This window comes from Oncorhynchus clarkii, chromosome 6 (assembly GCF_045791955.1).
Source record: "Oncorhynchus clarkii lewisi isolate Uvic-CL-2024 chromosome 6, UVic_Ocla_1.0, whole genome shotgun sequence".
Taxonomy (NCBI): Eukaryota; Metazoa; Chordata; class Actinopteri; order Salmoniformes; family Salmonidae; genus Oncorhynchus; species Oncorhynchus clarkii.
The window spans coordinates 76443549-76460111 of NC_092152.1; the positions used below are offsets into that span (position 1 = coordinate 76443549).

The following is a 16563-nucleotide window of genomic DNA, read 5'->3' on the forward strand; positions in this document are numbered from 1 at the left end:
AAAAAAATGGCGAATGAGTTGTTCCTGTGACTGGGCTGCTGAGAACACTAGTGTCTGGTTTCTCATCTTCGCTGTGCCTATATTACCCAGAGTGCAATAGCAGGCCCCTCTGTGGCTTGGCTGACCTCTGGTGGCAGATGGAAAATATTTTTTGTTTCTTTTAAGCAAGTTTGAGACTTGACTTGTATGAATTTAACTACTGTGTGTATATAACTGTTTGAATAAATACATGGAACTTTATTGCCCCAGTGTTTAAATTGCCTTAATTTGTTCTGAACTGTATCAATTAAATTCTATTGCAGAAGTCCGACATTTTATATGAGGCCAATAAACAGTAGTCTGTGAAATTGTGGATGGTGTGCTTATTGACAACTAGTAACCTTGTTTTGCTGTGTGAACCTTTTTCGAGTGTATGGCATAATGCACCAATGAAACGTATTTTTACACTGGATTGAGTTGGACAACTAGTGGTGCAAAAGATGACTTGAATCGTTAATGACACATACACGTTCATAAATAATCATCCCTATTAGTAGGCTGATCCAGTCCATTCCACATGTATATTCCAGTGTAGGTCTGGATGACTCCAATGAAATGAGGCCCTGCATAAAGTGATTTCTTCAGGATCATCACCATCATTCCTCCAACACAACCAATTTATTTACACTGAACAAAAATATAAACATGTAAGGTGTTGGTCCCATGTTTCATGAGCTGAAATAAAAGATCAGACATTTTCCATGTGCACATGTTTACATCCTCGTTAGTGAGCATTTCTCCTTTGCCAAGATAATCCATCCACCTGACCGGTGTGTGGCATATCAAGAAGCATGATCCTTACACAGGTGTACCTTGTACTGGGGACAAAAGGCAACTAAAATGTCCACGACACAATGGCGTTGATGTCTCAAGTTTTGAGGGAGCGTGCAATTGACATGCTGACTGCAGGAATGTTAATTTCTCTACCATAAGCCACCAAGGTCATTTTAGAGAATTTGGTAGTACGTCCAACAGGCCTCACAACCGCAGATCATGTGTAACAAGCCAGCCCAGGACCTCCATCTTCTTCACCTACGGGATCATCTTAGACCAGCCACCCAGACCGCTGATAAACTGGATTTGCACAAATGAAGAATTTCTGCATAAACTATCAGAAACCGTCTCAGTGAAACTCATCTGCGTGCTTCTCGTCCTCACCAGGGTCTTGACCTGACTGCAGTTCGGCGTCATAACCAACTTTAGTGTGCAAATGCTCACCATCGATGGCCACTGGCATGCTGGAGAAGTGTGCTCTTCACAGATTAATCCCAGTTCCAACTGTACCGGGCAGATGGTATGTTGTATGCTGATGTCAACGTTGTGAACAGAGTGTCCCATGGGTGGCAGAAGGGTTATGGTATGGGCAGGCATAAGCTACGGACAACGAACACCATTTCACTTTATTGATGGCAATTTGAATGCAGAGATAACGTGACGAGATCCTGAGGCTCATTGTCGTGCCATTCATCCACCCCATTACCTCATGTTTCAGCATGATAATGCACGGACCCATGTCGCAAGGATCTGTACACAATTCCTGGAAGCTGAAAATGTCCCAGTTCTGGATGACATATCTGTATTCCTAGTCATGGGAAATACATAGATTAAGGCCTAATGTATTTCAATTTACTGATTTGCTTATATGAACTGTAACTCAGTAAAATCTTAGAAATTGTTCCATGTTGCGTTTATATATTTGTTCAGTATAGAAAGAGAAAAGCACAAAGCCACAGATTGACATTTGTATTTTTATTGATACACTACTGTAAGAGCCTAAATGCAAGGTATTCCCTTTGAATACATTCAAAAAGCACTGCAGTTTTAAAATACAAAATGTACATGACATGACAATACAAGGTTCCTGTAAACATCAGCTAAAACCTGTATTTCCCTTTTCTTTTACAAAACATATATTTAGAGATATATGCACCCAACCGTTAGGAATGACATCCATTTCAAAGTATCAAAAATAGAGTTCTAATGTCAGTCTGTGTTGCTTTTTACCAGTATGTAAAATGGGAACATATTGTTTATCTTTGGTTTTACAGAAGAGGATGGCAGAGAGCGAATGGTTACTGAATTTAATGCTGCTTTTGTTTCTGGACTCATATGCCTCATTCACACTATAGAGCCAAGCTGCGCCAAGCCGAGCTGTACTGGGCTGCCCTGTTTACACATCTACATAGTGCGGGAACTGTGCTGGAAAGGACCATGTGAAAATGAAACATCCAAGCCAGCACAGTACGGTTCTGATCAGCTCTATACTGTGAATCAGGTAACAGTAACAAGCAGCACCAGAGCCAGCCCTTCCTCTTGTAACTAACATCCTGCTGTCCAAAATGTATATTCTCAAGTAAATTATTAACCCAGAAGAGCATATAGACAACAGTAATTCATATTCAACATGAGTTAAGGCCTTCCTATAGTTTAAATAAACAAATAGTGACATTCTCTCCTCACTATTTGAAAATGTTTTACACATAAAACAAAAGCCACGAGAGATTATTATAAACAAACCAGTTATTTTGTAGTTGATGCCAAATATCACGTTGTCATGATGCTTCCGTCATGGTTTGCATAGTAGCCTAATAATTATGTGTGCTTGTATTGTACAGAACTGAAATTCATTGTAAAAAAAAAACACTTATCTACAGTTTATTGGGTACAAACGCACACACACACACACACACACACACACACACACACACACACACACACACACACACACACACACACACACACACACACACACACACACACACACACACACACACACACACACACACACACACACTCTACTAAGACGCTTGTACTGTGTCCTTTACAAGGCAGATTCACAATAAGTATTGTGCTGATACTCTAGAAGGCTGCGTTTATACAGGCAGCCCAATTCTGATATTTGTCCACTAATTGGTTCTTAGACCAATCACAGAACTTTATCAGAGCTGATCTGATTAGTGAGAAAAAGATCAGAATTGGACTACCTGTGTAAACGGAGCCTTGAAGTAACAGAACCAAGCATCCCTGCTGCATCTACAACTATAGGCATCAAGGTTCTTTTTTAATTTAAAAAAAATGTTTTTAAAGGCATCAGGCAGGTTTTTTGTGTATAGCAGAATTATTTTCTATTTCTCACTGGACTTGGACAGTTGTCATTAGCAACATCCTCTCAGAGAAAAAATATGTACATGCAAGAATATACATATATCATTGTCCAATCACAGAGAACATGTTAAGGCAATAGGAGTTGTTCCTACCCAGACCAATCAACATGTTATATTACAGCATGACTACGTAATGTATGGCATACATACATACATACATCTATCCAGCATTCAGAATCACATTCTGGAAACATCCTTATGATGATGTTGGACTGGAATATGTTGCTTTTCAACACTCAACTTTGTCATTTGCTTTGGACTTTTTGTTGTTGTAATTCTCAGGCAAATTGAAAATCTTTTTATTATTGCTATCAATATTCCATACATTCGCAGTCTGTATGTATGTCTCCCCAAGGAGGAAGATTGACAAATACATATTTTTGTTAAGGTACCATCCTGAAGAGAAAATTATAATTTGTTGTGATGTGCAACACACAGGGAGCCTGGAAGAACCAACAACATACAAAAATGGAAATCGTTTTTTAAAACAAACTTAACCTTGTTCATCAGGGCTGATGGAGGGGGGGGGGCTATACATAAATACAATATATATAAATGACTATGTATAAAATACTTTTATCAACAGTTTAAATCTGCAGTTTTCAATGTGTTATATTATTTCCAATAGTATGTGGAGTGAAGCTGCTTTACCCTCAGAAGGTATGGTTGTTACAAAGTGGAAGGCACACAAGAGTCTCTGGGCCCAGTTTTTCAAAAAGTTATCTGATCGGATTTCTGCAATCGGATAAAATGACATGATAGAATTGGGTTTTTCAAAAGAAAAGAAAATGATTCTGATCCTCCAGATTTGGTAATTCAATCTGACCATTAAATCAGGATTAAATGTAGTTGTTGCATTTTTTTGTACTCCTAAAAGGTAGTGATGATGATAGTTTTGATGCCTAAAATCTGGATGATCTTGACCCCACTGGAAGGGTGTATTCAGGGTGGATTTAGAAAGGTGAAAAGCACCACAACCAATACATTTCAATGTAACTAAAAACATTCTTACATCTGAAAAGGAAAGGTTCATTACGTTAAATTGACAGCAGTATTAAGTGTGTGGTCAGTTGTTATATTGAGAAGTGTCAAATAAATGCATGTACTTACTTATAGGTGATATGCTGGCTCTATTATTTGTCATATAGTTACCTTTATTCATGTAGTTTACTCATCTCTGTTTCCCTATGACAGTGTAGTAGTACCATAACCTGTCCACTAGATGGAAAGGTGTAGGCCTGTTGAAAGCACTGACAATCTGGATTCTGTGATCTTCATGTTGTGGATCAGAATGATCCTGTCCGATTATTTTCTGAAAAACCGGCCCAAAAACAGCCAGATCAATCTGATCCTGATTGCAAAATAGGATTACAGAATCCGGATCATTCTTATCCAGATTCAAAGTTTTGAAAAACTGGGCCCAGGGCATCAAGACAGTTAGTGTGCATCCACACTTACAGTATGCTGGCCAAAAGTAGTGCACTATACGGGGAATAAGGTGCCATTTCAGACGCACTTTAGTTATTGCATGACAGAGCTCAGAGGAACACAGGTCCGTCTTGCTCTGTGGATAATTCAAACACCACCTTTAATTAAACTCCAACGAGTCTACTTACAGTTACAAATATATATATATTTACTTGTCTTAACAGGCTACCTCGGTCTGGAGGAAACCAGTGTTCATCTATCCATCGCATAAAACATTATATTCATCGAATATCAAGCTCTCCATGTCACAAACTCAGAAATCCATCTAATTTCTATAAAAATCAAAGTCATACTCTGCACGAAGAGTCAGCTGTGCAAACAAACAACAAAAGCGTTTACCATCCTATCATTCAAAGCTGCTATTTAACAAGGTTTATAAGGCATTTGTTCAACCTGAAGAGGAGGTGTGGGGAGTCAGGAGGAGAGTAGTATTAATGCACAGATACAGTGGCTTCAGAAGGTATTCATACCCTTTGACTTATTCCACCTTTTGTTGTGGTACAGCCTGAATAGAAAGTTGATTAAATATATATTTTTTTACATCTCAACCATCTACACACAATAACCCATAATGACAGTAAAAACATGTTTTTATAAATGTTTGCTAATTTATTGAAAATGAAATACAGAAATCTCATTTACATAAGTATTCCCACCCCTGAGTCAATACTTTATAGAAGCACCTTAAGCAGTGATTAGAGCTGTGAGTCTAATGGGTAAATCTCTAAGAGCTTTGCACACCTGGATTGTGAAACATTTGCCCATTAAATTCTTCAAGCTCTGTCAAATTGGATGTTGATCATAGGTAGACAACCATTTTCAGGTCTTACAAGCATACACATAACATGATGCAGCCATCACTATGCTTGAACATATGGAGAGTACATAACACTTTGTACTCAGAACAAAAAGTTAATCGCTTTGCCAAATGTTTTTGTGTATTACTTTAGTGCCTTGTTGCAAACAGGATGCATGTTTTGGAATATTTATATTCTGTACAGGCTTCCCTCTTTTCACTCTGTCATTTAGGTTAGTATTGTGGAATAACTACAATGTTGTTGATTCATCCTGTTTTCTCCTTTCACAGCCATTCAATTCTGTAACTGTTTTAAAGTGACCATTGGCCTCATGGTGAAATCTCTAAGCCGTTTCCTTCCTCTCTGGCAACTGAGTTAGGAAGGATGCCTGTATCTTTGTAGTGACTGGGTGTATTGATACACCATCTAAAATATAATTAATAACTTCTCCATGCTCAAAGGGATATGCTCAATATATTTTTTACCTATCTACCAATAGGTGCCCTTCTTTGCGAGGCATTGGAAAAACTCCATGGTCTTTGTGGTTGAATCTGTGTTTGAAATTCACTGCTTGACAGATAATTTTATGGGTGGGGTACAGAGATGAGATAGTCATTCAAAAATCATGTTGAACACTGTTATTGCACACAGAGAGTCCATGTAACTTATGTGACTTGTTAAGCTCATTTTTACTCCTGAACTTATTTAGGCTTGTACTAACAAAGGGGTTGAATACTTATTCACTCAAGACATTTCAGCTTTTTATTTTTTATGAATTTATAAACAATTCTGAAAACATAAGTCCACTTTGACATTATTGGGTATTGCGTGTAGGCCAGCGACAAAAATTACTACATTTAATATATTTGAAATTCAGGCTGTACCACAACAAAATGTGGAAAAAGTCAAGGGGTGTGAACACTTTCTGAAGGCACTATATCTACATGGCTGGAAGGTCACTAGAAGTGTGGAATGTTGCATATTACAGATCCCAGTCCAGCACCAGAGAAGAAGAGAAGGGGCTCCCAGGCACCCAGAGACCAGAGACAAAGAAGGACAAGGGTGATGGGGGTGTCGCAGTGGGGCTGCAGTACTACCTCTACACTCCCAGGGGGTGCTCAACCAACCGGGGTGTTTGTACCGTCGAGGTCTATGCTGGTGAGAAAATCATGAGTACAGTATTCAACCCTTCTTTATTCCTACTGAGGGGTCCTATTTTTCCTCACTGAGCACTACACTGTTAGGGACAACATTGTGACTTGAGAGGGTATATTACATACTCCAACCAAACACCCTGAACAGAGAGTTTAGCTGCATAGAAACCGTTTAGGAGGTGATCACTATCTAAACCAGTGATCACCTCTGGGGATCTGAGCCCAGGACTGAGAACTAATGCTAAAAATGAACCCGAAGTCAACTGAACAGAGAACATGTTCCTCGTCTTTCTGCCACTCACTGACCCCAATAATCCTAGTTTGTCACCACCCTGTTCTCCTGTTTATAATCTGATGTATACATGTGTAGGTGGGTGAATCTGAGCTCTTTTGCTGCCATATGGGTATATGAAAGGTTTGTTCATGTGTGTCTGGAGGGTCTTTTTGTGGACTGGTAGGGCCATGAAGTGTAAAGGGGAATCTCAGCCCAGTCTGTCCTGCCTAGAGGCAGGTCAAGTCCTGTGGTGGAGGTGGTGGTGTTGGGGCTGGTGAGGACACTGCTATGCCCAGCTGGGTGTGTGGAGGCCTGGCCACGGAAAGCGCTACGACTGGGCACCGCCACCAGGGGACTGGGACATGTCTCTGCCGATGATCTCATTCACTGGAAACACAAAGAGAGAGGATACAGGTTCACTACAGCTGAACAACACAGTCCAGAGGGTTTATTATTATAGGCTACTAAACCTTAGCAAGGCTTTCTTCAACTTCAATTGACCCAAAGTTTTTGAGGACACATTAATTGTCATATATTATCAAGAAAGCAAATCTAAATTGTGTTCCTGAATGCATTCGGACTGTGAGAAAATACAAATGTTTACCAGCAGAGGGCGATGTTGCCCAGCTCACTTACTGACTACTCTGAACACAGAAAAGTTCAGCTTCAGCATATCACAGTGGAGAGATAGAGGGAAAAACTCATACATACACTGGCAAGACCCAGAGGTTCAACTCACAGCTTTGGAATGACAAAACCACCGTCAACAACCAGAAAGCGAGGAGAAACTATTCCATTCACTGCCGTGTGTCATTACCGACAAACATGACCTTTGACAGCATCCAAGATATTTAGTCTTTACCACCACAACATGTCGACTCCTATAAATATCATCCTCCATTTATTGAATGGCTTAGCGAGCACCATTTCTCTATTGCGTTTCTTCATTTCTTCCACCTCTTAATGGAGCTTGAGTACATTTCCTCTGGCCTATTATTGTGGGTTTGCGAGCGTAGTAAATGGGCCTGTATAAAACTAATCCATTGTTACAACACATGTTGTCGACCCCAGAGAGGCACTCAAGCACAGTGCTGTAGGTAATTACTCTGCCAGGCAGAGCTAGCTAGGCCTGATATTAAATAAATAAGTTATTTTCTCTCTCGCTCTCTGGCGGTGGGGCATGTTGGAGATGCCTCCAACAGAGGCCTGACTGTTACAGTGGTGCCAAAGCTGTTTTCAGCTCACACCGGGTCCAGCGTGGCTCAGCGGGAGGACCAGCGGGGAGCCTGTAAAAATCACAGCCGTAAAGTAAATCAACTTCTAACCCCCATATCACGCTAACTGAAGCTGCATCTGGTTAACTACAGTACCTGTGGAACAAAAAGGAGGGTGAGAAAGAGAGAGAGGGAGAAAGAGAAGAACTAGAAAAGAGAGGGGAGAGAGAAAAGAGAGAAAGAGGAGAGAGAGAGTGAAAGGAGAGGATACGTAGCCTGGTTTGGTATTTGTGGATAAGTGAAGATATTTTCCACACAGCAGCGACTGGTAGCTTTGCATTCTTGCAGCAGTGGCGGCATTCATACACCGTTCATTTCCTGATGTGGCACATAGGTGTCAAAAGTCATGGCAGGTCAAAGAGACAGAGGGCAAAGAGAGGAGAGGGTTTGACTATCTGGTTTAGAGCGAGGAGATGGTGAGTGAGTCCTCTGAGCTCTGACAGTTTGACACACATTAAGACAGATAGACACGCAGGTATTCAGCCAGACCTGCACATACACCACAGCAACAGTACCAGCCCTGCTGCTTGGGGATTCCTCTTCTCTTACCTACAACTGGCCACTTGTTGTGCAACTGTCTGTTGTGAAATCATTCATTTAATGGCCCACCGTGTCTGATGGACAAGTCAGCATCTGCTTTATATGGGTCATATGATATATGGGTATTTATATATGTGGTATATTATTGGTAGATGGAGTGAGAGGAACATTGACAGTCAAATCACGTGTAGATTAAATTCAGAGTATTATCGAGATATTAGGGAGTCCGTTCAAATTAATTCATCTTAAGATCTTCCCTTTATTTTTCTTAACCACATTTTGCTGTGTATGGGGTTAAATAATAATTTATTCATTAACACAAATCAAGAATGATACTTTTTCATCAATTTAATTAAAAGCTGTGATATTCTGTATTCCAGTTGTTACCCCCATCCCTAAGATTCATCAGCTATATATCAACTGTTACCCCCATCCCTAAGATTCATCAGCTATATATCAACTGTTACCCCCATCCCTAAGAATCATCAGCTATATATCAACTGTTACCCCCATCCCTAAGAATCATCAGCTATATATCAACTGTTACCCCCATCCCTAAGATTCATCAGCTATATATCAACTGTTACCCCATCCCTAAGAATCATCAGGTATATATCAACTGTTACCCCCATCCCTAAGAATCATCAGCTATATATCAACTGTTACCCCCATCCCTAAGAATCATCAGCTATATATCAACTGTTACCCCCATCCCTAAGATTCATCAGCTATATATCAACTGTTACCCCATCCCTAAGAATCATCAGGTATATATCAACTGTTACCCCCATCCCTAAGAATCATCAGCTATATATCAACTGTTACCCCCATCCCTAAGAATCATCAGCTATATATCAACTGTTACCCCCATCCCTAAGAATCATCAGCTATATATCAACTGTTACCCCCATCCCTAAGAATCATCAGCTATATATCAACTGTTACCCCCATCCCTAAGAATCATCAGCTATATATCAACTGTTATCCCCATCGATAAGAATCATCAGCTATATATCAACTGTTACCCCCATCGATAAGAATCATCAGCTATATATCAACTGTTACCCCCATCGATAAGAATCATCAGCTATATATCTGAATACAATTACAATGTCTCAAAGTCATTGCACTCCTGTAAAACTGGTACAAAATACATTTCTCAGAAAAAGTAATTACAACTATTTCAAACAATTTTACAGTATCGACAATGAATACTGTAGCGTCAACTGTACTTGCTAGTTGACTACCATTAAAAAAAGCAGTGAAAACTTATTGGTGGTTCCATGATAGAAATAGAGGTGTTTATTTGTATTTGTTTGTGTGATCTATGAGCTGCTACTACTGCTGATGTGACAGAGGGAGGGGCAGGCCTTTGTGCTTGGCTGGCTAGCCACTGTCTCTATCCTGTTGGCGTGGGCGGATGGTTCTTCCTCTCCCATCACACACGGCTATCTATCTTCACACATAGACTGTATTTGTCGGTTAACTGCGACAGACAGCTTTACATAAAACATCAGTCTACAACAATGTATCCACGTTCTAATCACAGCACACGAGCTGAAATGTTCAACTAAAAATGAACCATTATTGTATGTGTTTAATGTAAGTCTCAAGCACAATGTCTATCTGCAGTTGTGTGTCTGTTTAGAAAACTTTCCACAGAACACAAACAAAACACACAAAACGATGCAAACTTTCACACGGGCATTAGATATCCTGTTAATCGACTACTGGTAAGGTTTCAAAATGGGCTCTAACAAGACTGACAGTTATATAAAATATTATAAATTAGGCCTATAATCTGATGTAATGTAGGGAAAAATCTTAAAAAATTGTGCTTGACTTCAGTAGTTTCATACCTGAACCAATGTCTCAGATTGACTTGTTTTTATGACTGCATCAGAAACGTGATGATTTAGCCCAGCTTACTACAGAGAACCCTGGGTCTCTTTAACCCTCTGGAAGGGAGATCCTCTTTATATGACTAGGAGGGGGGGGTCCCTATTAAGCCAGGGAACTGCTCTTCATACAGTGAACTGTCATTTCGCTTCTAAGGCATAGCTCTCTGGTCCTAGGGCTAATCTATTTTACTGGATGTGTGACTAAACCAGCCCATGAACATGACTTCCCTCCCCATCAGACCAGTGTCACCTCTCAGACAGTACTGTAGTGGGGAACGAACCCTTCAATCACTGTGACTTAGGCTAATTACAGTCAAAGACAGAGAGTCCCTCCTCGATCAAAGTCCATCAGTGTACTGATTGGTGGTAAAGCTAGGTTTTCAGTGTGTGTCATGTCATTATCTCAAAGGGGAAACTCACATGAATCACTTTACCTAACCCAGACATAGGGGAGAAACAGACTGCCCTTATTAAATCTACATAGTGTGTCCTTTCTGACCCCAATTCTTTTCTTTGTTTCGAATCACACAGTGATCTTTAACGTCATGTCTAGATGTATACATTTCATGTCTAAAAGGGATCTGCTAAAATAATCTCTGCAATGAGAAACAGAAGTGAAACAGTCAAACAGATGTGGATTTTCTATGATAAACAAGTCATCAGTTAGGATGGAAAACAGGTAATCACCCTGGTTCCCGTCTGACAGATTGAAAAAAACGTTCCCTGACAGACAAACACTGAAGTGTGAAGCAGAAAAGGGCATGTAGGGCGCTCCAACAGAGAACCAGATTCAGAAAATAACAAGAAGACTGAGTGATTGTTCTCTCCACTCTACCAAATGAAGAAAACATGTGACGATGGATAACACTTGTGCAAGGCACGGGACAGGCAAGCCAAGATTCAGTTGGTCAAAAGGAAGACTTGCAATGACATGCACACATCTTCTGAGAGCCTCGGGTAGAAGAGAAAACATCAGGCGTTCAAGTCAACTGGACAGGTCCACTTAATGATCATATTTCATTGGAAATATATGGTCAGTTTCAGTAACAGAAACTAGACGACTAAAAACATTCCAGGGTTGCTAGGCTAACATCTCTTTTTATTGTTTAACTGTAGCTCTGTAGTCTATTACTCTAGTCTGACACGCTGCCAGAGAGACAGATCACAGTAACAGTAGAGCTCCAGTCAGAACACTATAGCCTCATTAGAACACTGCTGCAGTTTTAACAAAGTCACTCATCTCTGTGAATCATCTGTGGATTTCCCATTTGTAAGTGATTCACAACACACATGTCTTTTGATCCGGCCCCTATAATGTCTGCTCACAGGAAGCCATCAGATGACCACAAGAGTGAGTTACAAGGTGAAAGCCAACAGGATTGAAGCCAGAATGGCCATCCTAAAATGTTGGAATGGAAGCCAATAGGATCCGGAATGGCCAACCAGAAGATTCATCTAAACTTCTACCACAATAGACCATCACCTTAGGATGTGCAGTAGGGATCAGATAATGACACATTCTATGTGTCTGCTGCATTTCACAGTGACTAAACACCTAATGGCACTTAATGGCATTTTAAGAGATTTTTCCGGACTGGAGGCTAGTTTAGTGAGTTAAAAGAATTCCTGCATCCACATAACTAGAATGGCGGATAACTGCAGTAACCTGACTGCCATGTGGAGATGTGACATGGTGTGTGTGTGTGTGTGTGTGTGTGTGTGGAGGGGCAATGCACATCACTTTACTGTTTACTAGAGCAGGGCAGTGACTCAACAGTTCTCTGAGACACTTGACATGTACACTCCCCTTACAGTCACACAAAGCACACTACAGGGTTTAATAGGGATATCAACTATAACAGTGGCTCTCTGTTAGGAAACACAAATCAACAATGACATCTAAAATTGACAAGCTAACTGATAACACAACCCACGAGCTGGTACAAGAGGCCATTTGCATACAAACAAGACAATATTATATTCAAAACATTGATATGGGACTCTGTAAACACAAATAAAAGGTTTCTCTTTCTGTTTTCCTGGCTGAAGGTCAATGTTAAGTTCCAACATTACCAAGGATCTCCGGCCTGCCCGGGCACTCCCGTCTGCCTGCCGCTGGCCAACATCTTGACGGAGAAACACACTGAAAAGTATGCACACACAGACACGCACACACAGACACGCACACACAGACACGCACACACAGACACGCACACACAGACACGCACACAGAGAGAGAGAGAAAGGCACACTGGCAGGACCTGAACCCCAGAGCCCAGAACCTGGTGCTGGTGCTACACTGCCAATACCTCTGCCTTCATTACATTCCTAAGTCTTTAATTGTATGGAAAGACGACAAACAAAGTCGGTTTCCACTTGTTCCAGGGCCGGTGGTGTGTGTTTGTGATTGTGTTTAACTAGCTGAGTTTGGTTAGGTCCAGGCCTGATGCATTTTCCTACCACTGATGTTTTTTCTTCACATGAATAGAGAGTTGTGTTATTTATCTGCCATGCTCGGTTAGAAGTTAGAAGCAGCCACTGGCTGGGCTGAGACTTGGACCAAGCCACAAAGCCACCAAACCACAGAGCACCAGAGTAGAGTTTCCACTGTTGGGGACAACTCAGGACTCTGGAGACTGAGGCCTGCTTGACCCAAACTGACCAGCAGCATGGTGCCAGGGTTCTGTGACTTCCGTCTAGTGGTAGTGCAACCTGTAGACTAGAGGTTGGTTCCCTGGGTCTGTAATAGTAGAGACGGACAGGGCCTACCTCACGGAGGGGATTGGAGTCTGGTGAAAGCTATGTTTCAGGAGCCTTAGTAACAGACCCAGATTAGCCCATGTTTTAAATGCAGACGTGTGTGTGTTTATGTCTGTGTGTTGTTGGCTATGCTGTGTCAACAGGGACCGTGCACATGCTCTGGGAGCGGCATTGCTCGTGTATTTGTATATAGAGTTGTTCCTGAGAAAACTGCCTAAAGTATGTGATTAACTACTGTGTGCACAGTGTTTACAATGTGTGGCGCCATACTCATAGTACTGACGTGAATATGGCTGTTTTTGGTGGGTTCATTTACTGTGTGTACTATGTGCCTGTGTCTCTCTGTGTGTGTGTGTGTGTACACTATGACAGCGCTAGAAATAAGTGTGTGTGCCTGCTCTATGTCGTTGTCTCTCACAAGAAGAGCGGGAGCAGCAGGCCCGGCCTATTATTAACCCAGAATGCCGTGCTCACGGCGAGAAGCAGCTGTGGACCGAGCAGGAGAGCAAACAAAAGATGCAGGCACGCCATGTCACACACACACAGCCTCGGCTACCCCCCCGCCCGTCTGCACTGTGTATGTGTGTTGTCTGTGCAAACACAGGGCCAGCTGATTAATTAGATGAACACACGGGTCGGCACCACAAGTGGTTCAGTCTGTCACCATGACGGCCGTAATCACCCTCACAGGAGGGTTCACTCACATTCACACGAGAGGAAGGGGGAGAGCAAGGTTGCACACACCTACAGCACGCTATACACACTACTGTACAATTACTGTCCCTGTTAATAGTGCACTCACATTAACACTGTTCAGGAAGATTGGAAATATATTGACACTAAATATGGACACTAAACCAAATATAGACTACTGTACCTACCAATAAAGAAGCAGAGGTCCTGTACACAGCAGTTTCCTTTCAGCTGCTAGCTCTAGCAGAAGAACTGCCTCCTCCTGCCTCTTACTGATAAATACATACTCTTTGTTATAAACCTGTTTATTGGAGATGAGAATTCATCTAGGAGTATGAGAAGTGGGGATGCATTTTTGGGTGCATACTGCCAGTTGCGTGGGATCCTCAACTCGTCTGTCCATCTGTCAGTAAGTCTGTGCCACTCCTGACGCCCCCACACCCACAGTAGACCTACTGCAAACACACACACGTACATACGCACGCACGCACACACACACACACGTACGCACGCACACACCCTACTACATGGCCCCTGCGTGGCGTACGTCACCAGTCACCAAGGCCATCTGTTAGCTCATCACAGCAGTTTTACACTGTGACATGGTGGTACACACACACAGACTTGTGCTGACACAAGTCTATGCAGGCAATACTACAGTGATACTCAGGGGCGCAACTTTGGTTTTAGAAGTGGGGAGGGGGGGGGTGAACTAATATTATATATATTTTTAAATAGTAGGATAAACACTCCAAACAGCCTACCCGACCTCTCGGAGGCGTCCGCATGGTCCTAAAGCACACAGTTGCCTCATTTTGTATCACATTCCAATGATAAAACTGGGGGGGACAAAAATGCAATTCCCCAAGTGAAAGTTGCACCCCTGGTGATACTACTGTATACTGAAATCCTACCAGGGAATGACTATCATATCAAAATGTACATATCAGCACTGACTGACATGTAACTAACTGACCCTGTTCTTAGTTAGACTACTAGAACTCAGACAGATAGACAGACATTAACAGAAAGACACACAGATAGTCTAGTAGACCAGAGTTCAAACACTTTCAAAGACATTTAGATGGAAGTATTTAGATATTTTTTTATTTGAAAAGAAAAGTAGTTGAATATTGGAATGTATTTAGAAATACACTTGAAAAGTATTTGAAAACACTCAAATACACTGACTCAAATATACTCCGATGCATTTAACCCAGTTATTTTAATATAGTATTTGAAATAAGTATTTGAAAATACGGATAGTCCGGATTTTTGCTCTGTAGATGCTCTACAGATGGTCATACTATCAACAAATTATCTGTTGATAAACAATTGCTTGCTAAGGTTACGGTTAGGTTAAGAATAAGGTTAGGGTTAGGTTAAGAATAAGGTTAGGGTTAGGTTAAGAATAAGGTTAGGGTTAGGTTAAGAATAAGGTTAGGGTTAGGTTAAGAATAAGGTTAGGGTAAGGATTAAGTTTAGGGTTAAAGTTAGAGCTAGGGTTAATAGATAGTTAGTTGAAATGTTACTGATAGTCTGTAGAGCATCTACATATGGACTATCCAAATAAAGTGCTACCGAAAATACTTTGAAATACTTCCAATAGAAGTAGTTAATTCGGTCCACATTATTTTTAAATAGTCAAATACAGAAAACAATGTATTTAAATAACAAATACTTAAATACACATGAACCCTGGTCTGCTCTGTGGTATATTTCATGTGCTGCTCTGACCTCCTAAAAACTCAGTCCTTCCATTGCTGCACTGCGCTGCTCAGTCATTCACTGCTTCATGATGTCCTACAGAGCCAGTGTGTGTGTGTGTGTGTGTGTGTTTTGTGTGAATGTTTGTTTGTGCGTCCTACAGAGCCTGCATGGCACAGAAGCTATTTCTAGGCCTCGCTCAGACAGGGACTTACTAATCCCAGGGTGAACCTGTCAGTCTTTTCAGTCAACAACTTTTATCACACTTTTCTTCTTGGTATGTACAGGTAACTGACAAAATAAAGGAAACACTTGAGTAAATGAGGGATACAAAGCATATTGAAAGCAAGTGCTTCCACCCTGGTGTGGAATTCACATCCCATTATCATGCATAGGGTCATATATAAAAATGCTGGGCAGGCCCATTTGGCCTGCTCAACTTGCTGATGTTTCACAATATGCCATGGCCGTGTCAGTCACCAGATCTCAACCCAATTGAACACTCATGAGAGATTCTGGAACATTTTCCCCCACCATCAACAAATGTCTCATGGAAAAATGGTGTCGCATCCCTCCAATAGAGTTCCAGACACTTGTAGAATCTATGCCAAGGTGCATTGAAGCTGTTCTGTCTCGTGGTGTTTCCTTTATTTTGGCAGTTACCTGTAGCTACACCGTCTGAGGGAAATTGACTGAGGCAGCCAGACTTTTACTTGCACAATGTGTGTGTGAATGTGTGAGAGAGAGAGAAATAGAGAGTGAGTAATTAAGG

At 41.3% G+C, this 16563-nt stretch overlaps 1 protein-coding gene across 4 annotated transcripts in view; it reads right to left on the bottom strand.

Annotated features, from left to right (window-relative positions):
• Positions 1-1773: 1773 nt before the first annotated feature.
• Positions 1774-16563, bottom strand: part of LOC139411622 (nuclear factor of activated T-cells, cytoplasmic 3-like) — an 86440-nt gene continuing 71650 nt past the window's right edge. For 2 of the 4 annotated variants that reach the window (XM_071158209.1, XM_071158212.1), the window contains exon 10: positions 5280-7303. In XM_071158209.1, the coding sequence (XP_071014310.1) occupies positions 7245-7303 (59 nt within the window). In that variant the 3' untranslated portion in view covers positions 5280-7244. Of the gene's footprint in view, positions 7304-16563 lie in introns of all 4 variants that reach the window. The other 2 variants (XM_071158211.1, XM_071158210.1) reach the window with 2 other exon arrangements.